This window comes from Carex rostrata, chromosome 29 (genome assembly GCF_964058835.1).
Source record: "Carex rostrata chromosome 29, lpCarRost1.2, whole genome shotgun sequence".
In the NCBI taxonomy this organism is placed as follows: Eukaryota; Viridiplantae; Streptophyta; class Magnoliopsida; order Poales; family Cyperaceae; genus Carex; species Carex rostrata.
The window spans coordinates 4,144,706-4,160,596 of NC_135946.1; the positions used below are offsets into that span (position 1 = coordinate 4,144,706).

General features: G+C 32.3%; 1 protein-coding gene across 1 annotated transcript; it reads left to right on the forward strand.

Annotated features, from left to right (window-relative positions):
- The first annotated feature begins 6,646 nt into the window (after nt 1–6,646).
- On the forward strand, nt 6,647–13,646 carry LOC144546052 (wall-associated receptor kinase 2-like). Its single transcript, XM_078294597.1, has 3 exons — nt 6,647–7,970; nt 8,192–8,335; nt 12,286–13,646. Exons 1-3 carry the CDS (start codon nt 7,058–7,060, stop codon nt 13,536–13,538), a joined length of 2,310 nt encoding a protein of 769 aa, XP_078150723.1. The 5' UTR covers nt 6,647–7,057; the 3' UTR covers nt 13,539–13,646.
- Nucleotides 13,647–15,891: the final 2,245 nt, after the last annotated feature.

A 15,891-nucleotide genomic window follows, 5' to 3' on the forward strand; every position in this document is an offset into this window, starting at 1 on the left:
GTTATGCACAATATAATGGATGTTGATGCAAGGAAATGCATGAAAATACACTAAATGTACTGTCCTGACAAATTAATCAATGCAGATCAGTAGACGGACCAAATTGTAAAATGGACACAAATTTCACATTTTTCTGATTTTTCTACTATTTTCTATGAATTTTTGAAGTTCGGACTTTTAAAAAAAATGGAATTATGAAATAAACTGACAGAAATGACCTCATATGCACCTGTCAGTTCAAAAATTCTTAAAAATGGAAATAAATTTCATAAAATAGTAAATATTAACACGTGTGTTCCTGACATATCAAACTTTGATTTCATGAAAAGAAATTGCATCATTCTTTATAAAAATCATAAGAAATATGATTGAATTCAGAAACATATCATATGAAATATATGCAATCCTTTGCTCAAAAGCAATTCAAGTACAATCCTAGTTTCTATAATGTTCAGAAACCCTTTAAATGATCAAAACAAGTCCTTGAAACATTTGAATCAACCTCAGGACTCCTGTACCGGCCATCGATACCAACTCAATGCTCTGACAGCACTTGGAACCTTCAAATCATGGTGAAACTTTCTTCAAACCCCAAATTGATGCTCTCAATGTTCTTCATGACTGCATATGAGCTCAAATAACCAAAATCCTGAAAAGAAATCGCAAGGAAATTGATCAAAATTGATTCAATGCTCAAACGGTATCGACAGGTACAATTCAAGCCACTGCCGCCGCCTTTGATGGCCGCCGACTGTCGACAATAGCACCGTTGGACTCCTGATGCCACCACAATCGCAACCATGTCCTTGGCCGGCACAGTCATGATCGGAGTCGGCCGGAACCATTCTTGTCAGAGCCAACCCTAATCATATCAGGATTGCATGATTTTTTATAAACCCGTTTGATCAAAGGACCCATATTCAAAACCCAAATCCAACGGGTCCTGACATGAGGGACCCGCTTGTCAGTCGGCTGAGTTAATTAAAATACTCAATGCTAATCTCCAAGCCCAAATGCTTGATAGCCATGCTCTACACACATTTTAATGATACAGTGCACTCATCAAAGCCCAATCTCAAAGCATGTTTGATCAAATAATATCTTGCACCAATCTCAAAGCCCATATATTGAAATCCAGAGTTTTACACACTAATTAAAGGCCCAGTACATATTTTAATGCATCAGACCCAAATCTTAAAGCCCAGCTATCCATATCATAGCTCTACACACATCTTAAAGCCCAATATCCAAATCTCAAGGCCGAGTGACCAAATCAAATGGCCAGTGCACATCTCAAAGTCTAATATCCGAATCTCAGAGGCTCAGCACCAATCTTAAAGTCCAAAAATGATTAAAAGATGAAATTTTGCATATAAACCTCTCTGTTTATCAGAAATTTGCAGAGAAGCCCTTAAAACTTTACAAATAGGCCCCTGGGAACACAAAAACTTCACAAACAAGCCATTTTCAACCCTTTTTCGTCATATCTTCTTCGTTATAAGTCCAAATCGATTCAAACCAGTTCCAAATGTACCCAAATTTAATTTTCTACAATTTCAAGTAGTAATTGAACATATCCAAGTTTCAGCCAAAATTTGAAATGACCAAATTACCCCTCTCTTGACATATTTTTATAAATGAAAATATAAAAATAATGTTTAAACATATTTTCTCAAATAAAATTCATATAATTGACATGTTTTCATGCATTCTCATATGTTTTAAAAAATATAAATGCACATATGCCAAAATAAATGTCCAAATCATGTCCAAATCAAAGGAGAACCGACCAAACAACCAAATAAACCTTACATGAGCCTTTCTTTAGCCCCATTACTCAGTTTACACCGAAATAGGCATAAATTATGGAATGAACGAGTAATTCAGTACTGACCTGAAAGGTCGTCTGATATAATTAACGGCGAAGGCTTGCACCCGTCGAGAGTTAAACGTCCCCACAACCAAACAATAAAACCCCAATAGGCTGATTATGAATTGGTAGGCCTGTCACAAGGGTGAACCGGAAGGAATGCCGAGAGAAGTTCCAGAGGAAATGTTCCCTATTGAACTAAGGGATCAGCACATGTTTGAATCTGATTTCCCCTTCTTTAGTGCAACTCTCAGCGCCCTACACCTATATGGTATAATATCCGATAAAAGAATTTGTATCATACAAAAATATTTCATCCAAATACAAAGAATTTCTTACTTATTTTGAAAAAGAAATTGAGTCAAATAATTACCAAGAGGCAATAACAAACCCGGTATGGTGCAAGGCCATGTAAGAAGAATTAAAAGCCCTTGAGAAAAGTAAAACTTTGGTAATTGTTCCATCACCAAAAAAAAAAAAAAAACAAGTTGTATGTAAATAGATATATAAAACCATGTTCAATAGTGATGGTTCCATAGAACGTACAGTATAAAGCGAGATTAGTGGTCAAAGGATATACTCAAACCTATGGTGTAGATTATCACAAAAACCTTTGCACTCACTAGTGGAGAATCCACAATTAGTGTCGGTCGTTTAAGGAATTAGTATCAGCCCGATTAGTGTCGCCAGTAATCCGACACTAATACTCAAAAAACAGCTGACACTAATTCCATGTTCTCCACTAGTGACTGGTGCAAAAAATGAATACTGTTAAATTTTATTTTCTATTGCAGTAAACAATGGTTGGAACTTATACCAAATGAATGTAAAAAATGTTTTTCTTTAAGTAATACATGAAGAGGTGTACATGACACTACCATCCGACAATAAAATGAAAATCAATTCTAATATAGTTTGTAGGTTAAACAAATCCATATATGGATTGAAGCAATCTCTTCGGATATGGTGTGGCAAACTTACCTCGTATTTAAATTCATGTAATTTTAAGATTAGTAGTGCTAACCACTCCTTGTTTACCAAAAGTGAAGGAAAAAATATAACCTTTTTGTTGTTTTATGTAAATGACTTAATAATCGCCGAAAATAATTTAGAGGAAATTAGAAAAATCAAATCCCAACTAAAAGACAAATTTGACATTAAAGATCTAGAATACTTAAAATATTTTTTAGTAATAGAAGTAGCTTTTTCAATTAAGGGCCTCTTCATTTCACAACAAAAATATACTTTAGACTTGCTAAAAGAAACCGGTAAACTAGGTTGTAAACTAGTCTCTACTCTAATTGATACCAAATATAAATTAAATACAGAGGATGGTAAACTTTTAGAAGACATAAACCAATTTCAAAAGCTTGTAGAAAAAATAATTTATCTCATGGTAACACGTTCGATATTTCATTTTCCGTAAGTGAAATTAGAAAATATATGCATTCACCAAGAACGCCCCATTTGGAGGCTGTAAATAGAATATTGAGATATTTAAAAAGAAATCTTGGAAAAAGGAATAAAAATGAATAACAATAATTATAATGAAATATGTGGTTATTCTAATGCAGATTAGGCTGTTAGCTTTGATAGAAAATCCACCACCAGTTTTTGCACATTTGTAGGCGAGAATCTAGTCACATGGAAAAGCAAAAAAAATAAAATGTCATGGCTCAATCTAGCGCGGATGCAAAGTATTGAGCCATGGCATCCACTGCAGTTGAACTAAGCACTACTTAGAGACATGAGCATCGAATTTTATCAAGCTATGAAGATGTATTGCAACAACAATTGCACTCGACATATTGCATCAAATCCGTTGTTTCATAAAGGAACAAAACACATAGAAGTGGATTATCACTTTATTATAGAGAAGGTCCAAGTCAAAGAAATAGAAACACCGTTTGTGAGAGGCAAAGATCAATTAGCAGATGTTTTTATCAAAGGCTTGGATCCGACAAATTTTGAGGTTATCACGAGCAAGCTAGGATTGTATGACATGTACATTCTTAGCTTGAGGAGTAGTGTTGAAAATAAAGAAGAAATATATAAGATTGATCTTAGACACTCATTATAGATCAAGAGGTCAAGAATAAACAAAATAGAAAATAGACTTTTACAGTAATATGTACAGTATTGCCATAAATAGTAAAATAGTGCAAACAGTAACGTAGAGAAGCTTTTAATATAAATAGATGTAAGAACTTGTAATTAACATAACTTCATGTTCAATAAATATTATCTTCTCAGACCATAAATATAGGAGCTTCATTTTCGGACCATAAAGCACGTATTTTACGCACATCAAAATTTGAAAGCTACAAGTCATTTGAGGAGTTTTAAGCTCAACAACTTTTATGGTATATAGATTTTATTTATGTATGCTTGAAAGACATGGAATGAGAAAAAATAAAAATAAACGAGAGATTCCTTCAGAGTACAAGCTGCTTTGGGGCATTTAGTGGATTTTCTGTGACGATGGTTTGATGCTAAGCACGCAGATAATTTGTTGATTAAAAATTCAAAATCCCGAATAAATTCAAACCTTATCCATAGATTTCTTTCGTGGCAACAACGAGTTACTAACTAAATGTACATGGGTGAAATCCATAGAAGATCCTTTGACAACAAAACGAAAGTCATTTGGCCTCCTGCTCACAAGTGGGACCCACGATTGATTGCAGATATGAGTTAGTGGGTTCTGGGATTTGTTGTGATTTATTTCGTGCGGCCTATGAATCGAAGTTAACAATATCTTCTTACATATCACCACCTCACGAAAATATGCACAGCTGCGATATCAGGAAGCTCAGCAGGCAGTGTTTTATTTGTAATTTTCTTTGCTAGCCCCTGTGATCTTTCTTAATTACAAAATATTTAAGAAGAAAATTATTGTAACTATTTAATTTATATATTTTCAATTGTAAATACTTTATTGGAGTAAATCTATTTCAAAAGTGGAGTAGAACTAGGGTGTTCTTAAGTTAATCAAGCCTCTTGGTGAACTCAAGTTTAAAACCCGTCAAATCGGCTTCAAATTACAAATCCGAACCGTTGAAACCCGCCTACTTTACGAGTGATGCGTCTACGTGTGAAAAATTTTAATTTTGAAATTAATTTTGCATAGAGTGAAGTGGTAAAAAAATGTTCAAAAAATGAATGTATTAAAATTATTTTATTAACCTTTTAATTTTAACCGCTTGATTGTATACTAAATTAATTCGAATACTTAAAATTTCCAAAGGTAGACACAAAGGGTAAAATATATAATATCAAAAAAGGGATACGTAATATATAGAGATGGGCTATGGTGCATTGCAATGCATAGGTCATGGTGTGCATTGGACCATAAATCACCGATTCAAAGTCCAAATGACCGATCCAAACCGTTCATCTTGTTCTCCATATTAATATGTGCTTGGAGACCAAATTTTACATTTTTTGGAATTGTTTTACTATTTATTAAGCCACTTTGAAAATCGCTGATCCAACGGTGGCTTCTGATTTTACTGTTCCAAACAGTCACCGTTGGATCAGCGATTTTCAAAGTGGCTTAATAAATAGTTAAAAATTTCAAAAAATATAAAATTTGGTCTCCAAGCACATATTAATATGGAGAACAAGATGAACGGTTTGGATCGGTCATTTGGACTTTGAATCGGTGATTTATGATCCAGTGCACACCATGGCCTATGCATTGCAATGCACCATAGCCCATCTCTAATATATAATATAAAAATAAGTCGGTGCGCCGCGTGGGAAGTGTGAACAAACTTCGCAAATGAGCTGGCCGGTGAATGAAATTAACCATGGTCAATGAATGGTACCATTGGTCAGTTAATAATACATCAATTTCTAATTGCACAGCTCTCGTACAATTTTGGACCGCTATCTTTTAGACCTTAGCTTAGGATCCATGTAACCTATGATTCCGGATTCTTTGTGGTCTCTGGTTCTTGAGGCATGTGATATTTTACCAAAAATTCAAAATCAATTCTCATAAGCAGATCTGAGAGTTTTGCACACTTGATTCATTTATGTATAAATTTTGTATGTAAAATTTCTGAGGACAAATTAAAACACTCGAGACACCATTCTATAATTGACTTGGTATTATTATAAGACTCACAACAAAATAGACTAGAAAAAAAATAGTTAAGATATTCAACACAAGAATCCGTTTACTATGCCTACATGTTGTTAATAAATTAAAAAAAAAATGAATTGTAAATGGCAGAAAAATCACTAAACTTACATACTAAAGTTCTTAAATCATATATTGAAACTAAAAGGAATTTTAAGTCGAGAGAATGGGGACAATTAGATAGTTATAATGTTAAGCAAAGTCACGTGCATGCCCACCAATCTATAAAAGAATTAAATAGTGCAAAACAAATATAAAAGAATTAATACACCCCTTCATATTAACTTAAACTATAACAGAATCATACATATATATTCTGTTCCGCACAGACAACTATTAAAAGAGAAGATCAACCAGGAACCCAAGAACAATATATTTTATATAAACTCCAGAATTCGAGCAGCAATCGCACAGGAGAGCAAATGCATAGTTTCAAATACATATTTTGAAAGTGTGGTCCATTAAATAATTGGATCATATATTTGTTCAATTATCAACGTGCATATGTTTAATAAGGAGCGTCGAAGTGTAGTAATGGGACATCGATGCATTGAGAGAAACTAGATATATAAATTAGTTGATTACTTGTTTATTATTAATTGCTGCGAATATGATGAACGAAACAAAATTAATCTCATTTGCAAGTAGCACGCATCTTATACAGTACTACATCATGTGTAAGAACACGACGAAACTAATACGGCTGGGGTTGACCACAAAATTTCCAAGTCATTGTCTTCGCTGGGAGCACATAGCCTATTAACATTATTATAATCAGATTATGAAAATATGCCAAGTCAGAATACGTTGGAAAAATTAATAAAAAAAAAAAAATTTCATTGGAAAAAGTTTCCGGTGCCGTAATTCGTAAAGACTAGCAATAGGGATTTAGAGTTGTGGTCCACTAAATAATTGACTCATTAATTTATTCAATTATCCACGTGCAAATATATTCTTTATAAATAGCGTCGAAATGCTGTAATGTGACATCGATCCATTAATATAAACTAGAAAAAATATTAGTAGATTTCCCGTTTATAATGGCGGTGGCAATGATACTAACCCAATTTCTTCTCCTCCTCCACTTCAAAAATGCTGAATCTGCGAAGAGCACCATTGCTCTGCCCGGTTGCCCAGAGAGCTGCGGTGGAATTCCCATCCCTTACCCATTCGGCATTGGCCTAAATTGCTCCTTGTCTCAAGAATTCAATGTCACTTGCCGACTATCTTATGATTCTAACACTACTATAATTCCTGTTCTTGAGGATATAGGTAGTCAACCTTTCCAGATTCTGAATATAAACATGTCCTTGGGCCAGGCACGTGTAAGCTTCCCCGCAGCTGGCCAGTGCTATAACAGTACGACAAAGGAAGAATACTCTTGGTATCCCCCAATAGACAATCGTAACTCATCATTCCGGATCAACACTGAGAAGAACAAATTTACAGTCATTGGGTGTAATACGCTTGCCTATCTCCGTCTTGACGATAGTACTAATTACTCAGTAGGGTGCCTTTCTTCGTGTGATAGCCAAGATACCCTGAATAAATATGGATCCTGCTCTGGAATTGGTTGTTGCCAGACAGCTATCTCCAAAGAAACAAACTATTTTTTTATTGAATTTGATGATAGGTACAACAACGCGGATGTGTATGATTTCAATCCTTGCAGCTATGCTATGGTGGTGGAGGAGGCGGAGTTCAAGTTCCGCACCACTTACGTCACCACGAAAGTGCTGGGTGACATCTTTAATCTGAATTTTGGTCAAGAATGGCCTATGGTGTTCGACTGGGCAATAGGAAACACGACATGTGACATAGCACTGAAAAACAAATCCACCTATGCATGCAGAAGCGATCACAGTAGCTGCTTCACAGTCAATGGTGGCGGCTATCTCTGCAACTGCTCTGATGGTTATGAAGGCAATCCTTACCTTGATGGAGGCTGCCAAGGTCACACTCTCTCTCTCTCTGATACAGATGCATGCACAATCTCACTCTCTCGTGCTTGTGCTTTCTTTATCTTTTATTTTTATTTTTACTTTTTTTATAATCCCTGAGTTGGCACCCTCAACGATTGCCTATCATATTAAGAAAAAACAAAGATTATTCATAAATATGGTACAGTAATATCTAGGCATCTAAGATAATGTGGCATATATTATCTCTTGCAGACATCAACGAATGTGTCAACCAAAATGCATGCTCCAAGCCAGGAAAATGTCACAATTTTCAAGGAGGATATCGCTGCTCTTGTCCTTTCGGTTGGCGTAGTAACCAAAATGCAGAATGCGCTCTCAATGTTGCACTAGTTGCAGGTTTGTTATTACCTTCTCAAGATACATAACTTCCATGAATTTTTTAATGTTGTTACGAGTATAGAAATAGAGCCGAGATTTTTATTAATACCCTCAAAAATGAAAAAATTATCAAATCTTTTCTTGCATTTTTATTAATTTTAAAAATGCCCTGACTGCCCAAACATGGGATGGTCAGCTTTTTTCACCAATCCGCCCTGCATTTGGGCAGTCACCTTCTTTTTTTTTTATCAAACCGGTCAGCGGCAGGACAGTCAGCTACAGTATTTTTTTAGAGACCTTAATAATTTCCATATATAAAAATGAGAAATGAAAAATATTCAATTTGATAGTGAACATTCATTTTGAACAATTCCTTAATTTATAATCTTAACAATTTTGAAAATCTTCAAAAATAAAAATTTAATTTAAAATCTGATGTTATAGAAGACCTATATTATCCATATATCATGTCTATATAAAAAAAAAGTAATGAGGTTTTGTATATGCCTCACTCTATGTCAAATGATTTGAGATTTTAGTGATTTAAAACTAATATTTTTCTTATTTTACAATTCATCTTTTCTTCAGTAATTTTTTTTGGAGACAAACCGAAATTTTAACAAAATTATCAAAATTATAATGAATAAAGACAGTTGGATAAGAAACCAATGTATCTGTGATAAAGTTAGTTTCTTTTTTAACATAATAACTCATTTTCATCTCTTTTTTAGCATAAGATGAATACTAAAGTTTTCAAATCACTTTGCATAATAAATATTGAGTACTGAATAAAAGACAATAATTTTGGTAATTATGCTAGATGTGATTCCAACCCTTTTTATCTATGTATTCTCCACATTTATATATTTCTATCTCATTATTTTTTTTAGAAACATATTTTTTTTTTCTTGCAACTAGAATATTTTATGTAAATTTAAAATTTGTAGGGTTTGCACTTGTGATAAAAGTATACAGGCCAGGTACATATTAATAAAAATAATTGATCTGTTTGATCTATGTAATATATAATGTTATGAGCAAGTTAATTTATAGCACCGTCGATGGAAAAATACCATACACTACTAGCTGTTATATAAGTGAGCTGCTTGAATTATTGTTATATAATGTTGTAATTTTCAATGATAATTGCGAAAATTTACTTGCCAAACTTAAACTTCTATTATTACAAAAAGATCTAATTAAAATTTATTCGACAATATTAGTTTTGATATTATTATGTAATAATAATGAGTATATTGTTATGAGCGAGTTAATTTATAGCACTGTCGATGTAAAAATACTATACACTACTAGAATCTATTTTATATTTTATTAAGGTGGATATGATAACTTAACAGTGTGGGTGTTCAGGGTAATAATTCTCTTCAAGATAACCTAACAGTGTGGGTATGACAACTTCACAGTGTGTGTCTTAGGGATAACTCTCTTCATACACTTACCCCCAACATTAGTCATTTCTTTATCGATGGTTTTAAAACAAATTCTAGTGGTACTAATTTAGAATAACAATTTCATATATTCTAACTTTTCAAATATGAAAATTAATTTGAGCCGCTGTCATTTCTTCGGCTGCATTCTGTAGACTCCATGCAGTAGTTATGTTAGATTTTATATTTTCGTTGATTTCAATTTTCAACAAACGGTCAAATTTGTTTCAACTAATATGAAAATGTCGGTCGGCCTAAGAAATCGATAGAAAGCAAAACAAAATTATATCACAAACATGAGGAAAATTTGTCAACATCCTAAAATATAACTTTCTTATTTACAAAATTATATCACAAGAATGCAAAACTATACCACATATCCACAAAAAAGTATTTGAAATATAGTCCAGTGATTATCCATCGTGTTACCAAAACATTTGATCGAGTCCCTGCTGAGGAGAAAACCAGCAGTCATTAAACTGCTGGTTTTTTTTTATTAAGTAAAGCAAAGGATGCATACAACGGTTGTAGTGAGTCTATGGTACTATGCATATCACGGGTTGTTACCGTGCTACGGCTCTATATTCGAGTTTTCAAACCCTAACGGTCAATCCGAACCGTTCATCTTATTCTCCGTATTAATGTGTTTGGAGACCAAATTTTACATTTTTTGAAAAAATTTTTCTATTTTTTTAGATATTTAGAAAATCACTTGATCTAAAAATTCTGGACCATCCAAAAACAGTGATTTTCAATAAATCTAAAAAAATTTCAAAAAATGTAAAATTTGGTCTCCAAACACATATTAATATGGAGAACAAGATGAACGGTTCGGATCGACTGTTAGGATTTGAAAACTCGAATATAGAGCCGTAGCACGGTAACAAATCGTAATATGCATAGTACCATAGACTCACTCCAACGGTTGACATTGGTTTAATTGTATTATTTTAATTTTTTTATTTGACTACATTAATTAAATTTTAGTTGATGATGAATAAATAAAATATTTTCTGTGAAGTAAATTAACGCATACAAAGAAATGTAAATATAAAAGTAGATATTAAACATTTTATTTGTATTTTGTCAATACTATTCTGTTTTTCCATTATTTGATGGAATAGTGTATTTATGTTAAAATTCCAATTACGCTACAATTTAGTAATTTTTCTATTTTTTGACCGATTTTTTAATTATAATTTTTCAGTAATTACACTACAATTTAGTAGTTTATTTGACAGCATTCTTTTGTTTTAACCTTGTTTTTTTATTTTTTGAAAAATATTTTTTCAACATTTTGTTCAATTTTTTTAAGTACAAAACAAACTTATGCAAAAAAAAAAATCTGAGTTTTGAATCCGATTTGGCCAACGGATAATGATTTCTGGTCAAGTAACCGGTTCCGATTATAATTTATATTCCGATTTTCAGAGCCATGTACCAAACCTTACAACTAAATGTGTGTGTGTGTGGTATATATATATATATATATATATATATATATATATATATATATGAGATGGGCTACGGTGAGTTGCGAAGTAAAGCGACTATTTTACTTCACGCTCATATTTTGCGATTTTTAAGTTCAAAACGTCGATCTGAACCGTTCATGTTGTTCTCCATATTGAAATGTGCTTGGAGGACAAATTTTACATTTTTTAGAATTTTTTTACTATTTATTAAGCAATTTTGAAAGTGGCTGATCTGATGGTCCAGAAAATTTTACTGTTTTTTACTGTTCACAGCAAAACAGCAATTTTCAAAAATGCTTAATAAATAGTAAAAAAATTCCAAAAAATGTAAAATTTGGTCTCCAAGCACATTTCAATATGGATTAAACATCTAACGGTTCGGATCGGTCGTTTGGACTTTCAAAATAAAAATATCACGTGAAGTAGAAACACGTTTTACTTCGCAACTCACTGTAGCCCACCTCTATATATATATATATATATATTTGACGAGTATCAGCAAATTTTACTGTTTATAGCATTGAGTACCATTAGGAGATTGATAACTCTATAGCCTGCTAGAGCCTACAATTTATAAGACTGATTCTTATCATTTCGTCCAAAGAACTAATGATCCCAAATGACACCGTTATCTATATCACCAAAAGATATAACCCTGTCAAAAAAAATTACGTTGACCAAAAAATTCTTAACATTATCAGATCGCCATTTCTCCTTTTTTTTTTGTTGTTGTTGTTGGATTGAATAAGCGACGTAGAACAAAATAAAAGATAAATCATACGAAGATGTTTTTCTATGAAGGTTAGTGGCCATATATAGAAATATGTTATGCAATTTTTCTTGACGGAGCGCGTAGACTAATAGTTTATTACGAAGTATACCTTAGGATAATAGTAGTCTTCGTAGATTATGCAACGCTGAACACAACATAAAAATTGAAACATATATTGGAATTTTGATTTGTTAATAAACGACAATGATGTAAATTAAATAACTTTCTAGCTTGCTCTTTCTTCTTCTCAAAATTCTTTATATATGTATGCAGGTATGGCGGCTGTGCTGGGATTTGGTACTGCCTTTATTATAATTTTATTATATTTTGCTATAGCAAAGCGTATCAAATTGTTTGAAAAGAGAAAACAGGAAAAGTTAAAGCATAAGTTCTTTGTTCAAAATCGGGGGTTACTTCTACAACAACTAATAGCTTCCCATGAAGATAGAACACAAAACATGAGAAATTTTGGATTGCAAGAGCTCGAAAAGGCAACAAACTGGTTCGATAATGCACTTATTATTGGTAGGGGCGGTCATGGAGAAGTTTATAAAGGTATTTTGTTAGATCAGCGTGTTGTGGCCATAAAAAGGTCCAAAATAGTCGATCAGGCCGAAATCGATCAATTCATAAATGAAGTAGTCATTCTATCACAAATTAACCATAGAAACGTTCTGAAACTCTATGGATGTTGCTTAGAGACTGAAGTCCCGTTGCTTGTTTATGAGTTTATTTCAAACGGAACACTTTTTAACCATCTCCATGTTGAGGAACATTGTTCCTTGACATGGAAACATCGGTTAAGCATTGCCCTTGAGGCTGCTGGAGCAATTTCCTATCTTCACTCATCTGCCTCTATTTCAGTTTTTCACCGAGACATAAAATCATCGAACATACTATTGGATGATTATTTGACAGCAAAAGTGTCAGATTTTGGGGCCTCAAGATCTGTACAAATAGATCAAACGGGTGTGACTACAGCTATCCAAGGTACATTCGGGTATTTAGACCCCGAGTACTATAGCACTGGCCGGTTAACCCAGAAAAGTGATGTGTACAGCTTTGGTGTCATTCTAGCTGAATTGCTAACAAGACAAAAACCATTAATCTCCTCTAGCGTGTTTGAAGGGGGTAGCCTCATTGCATATTTTAGATCTGCTATGCAAGAGAACCGTCTCTTTGAGATTCTAGATCCCCAAATTGTGAACGAGGGACACAGAACAGAACTCGAAGCCGTTGCCAAGCTTGCAGAAATGTGCCTGAGAATGAAAGGAGAAGAACGGCCAACAATGAAAGAAGTGGAGATACGGCTCGAGGTCTTGTGGCGGTCCAACCAACAGCAAATACATCCCTGGAGGTCCCAAAGTTTGGTGGAGAGGCCACTTATGCTACTAGACTACAACGCGGGAATTGATACAGAGACTCTGCTCAGCGAGCAATCCCCTCATGACGAAGAGATCGGGCATACAAGCACTTATTTCAATATAGATAAGGAAGCGGAGGAGAGCATTGCCATAGGTCGTTAATTACCATTCATTTCTTGAAGTGTTATCCTCACAATGATGCAAACATCTCGTCCTATTTATGTCGGTTGTATATTTTATTTTATGAATAATTTATTTGTACTAATATTTCTTTTAGAGTGAGTCTATGGTAATATGCATATCACGGGTTGTTACCGTGCTACGGCTCTATATTTAAGTTTCTATCGATCCGAATCATTCATCTTGTTCTCCATATTAATATGTGTTTGGAGACCAAATTTTACATTTTTAAAATTTTTTTACTATTTTTTTAGATATTTAGAAAACCACTTGATCTGAAAATTCTGGACCATCCAAAAACAGTGATTTTCAATAAATCTAAAAAAATAGTACAAAAATAAAAAAAAATGTAAAATTTGGTCTCCAAACACAAATTAATATGGAAAACAAGCGAGCTACACGGATTTCCCGCCGCGTAGGCTGTCACGGTTTAGAAATCCTTGTATATATACACACGGATATTTAGCGCGTACAATTACCGAATAGCTACACGGATTATTACATACACAGCCGTTTACAAATACTTGACACTGGCGCTCTCCATAACCGAGCTTCACGGATTATTACATAAAAAACCGTGTACAATTAGATTTCTACACGGTTATTTATCTAAATATCCGTGTAGCTCTCTTATTTTTTAATTTTGTTTAATATTGAAATATCTTTCTACACGGATGTATAAATAAATATCCGTGTAGCTCTCTTATTTTTTAATATTTTTTTAATATATAATTTTATGTATTAATTTTCTTCTTTATTTTTTTAATGTGGAAACACCTTTCTACACGGATGTATAATTAAATATCCGTGTACCTCTCTTATTTTTTAATATTTTTTAATATTGAATGACCTTTCTACACGGATGTATAATTAAATATCCGTGTAGCTCTCTTATTTTTTAATATTTTTTTAATATATAATTTTATGTATTAATTTTCTTCTTTATTTTTTTAATGTGGAAACACCTTTCTACACGGATGTATAATTAAATATCCGTGTAGCTCTCTTATTTTTTAATATTTTTTTAATATATAATTTTATGTATTAATTTTCTTCTTTATTTTTTTAATGTGGAAACACCTTTCTACACGGATGTATAATTAAATATCCGTGTACCTCTCTTATTTTTTAATATTTTTTAATATTGAATGACCTTTCTACACGGATGTATAATTAAATATCCGTGTAGCTCTCTTATTTTTAAATATTTTTTTAATATATAATTTTATGTATTAATTTTCTTCTTTATTTTTTTAATGTGGAAACACCTTTCTACACGGATGTATAATTAAATATCAGTGTACCTCTCTTATTTTTTAATATTTTTTAATATTGAATGACCTTTCTACACGGATGTATAATTAAATATCAGTGTACCTCTCTTATTTTTTAATATTTTTTAATATTGAATGACCTTTCTACACGGATGTATAATTAAATATCCGTGTAGCTCTCTTATTTTTAAAATTTTTTAAATATATTATTTTATGTATTAATTTTCTTCTTTTTTTTTAATGTGGAAACACCTTTCTACACGGATGTATAATTAAATATCCGTGTAGCTCTCTTATTTTTTAATATTTTTTAAATATATTATTTTATGTATTAATTTTCTTCTTTATTTTTTTAATGTGGAAACACCTTTCTACACGGATGTATAATTAAAATCTGTGTACCCCTCTTATTTTTTAATATTTTTTTTATATTGAATGATCTTTGTACACGGATGTATAATTAAATATCCGTGTAGCTCTCTTATTTTTTAATATTTTTTTAATATATAATTTTATGTATTAATTTTCTTCTTTATTTTTTTAATTTGGAAAAACCTTTGTACACGGATAAATTTTAAAATGTCTGTGTATAATTGAACTACTTTTTTTTAAAAAAATTTTGCTTTTTTTTGGCTAGCCTCCAGTTTTGCTAGCCATTTAAAATCAGATCAATTCCAGAACAGAGAATTTCCAAAATAAGAATACCAAAACCGGTAAATTTTCGAAATTTCCAAATTATATAAAAAATTAATACAAAATTCATGTACACTGAATTATACAAAGATCATACAAATCCATATTCTGGTTTACAAAATTCTTTTATAAAAAAATCTGCCCACATACATCTAAAGTGATCTAACTGCTCCTTGGAGTAACTCTTTGAATCTGGTGAATACTACAAAAAATTCGAAACATGCAAGTTACAAAAATACGGCAACTACATCTCTGTTTTGCTTTATAGAAATAAATTATTGCAATTATAACAATGCAACTAATAAAACAAGTTTAGAGGAAATCAATATTAATTGTATGGACAAGTCAAGGAAAAACATATGAATTAC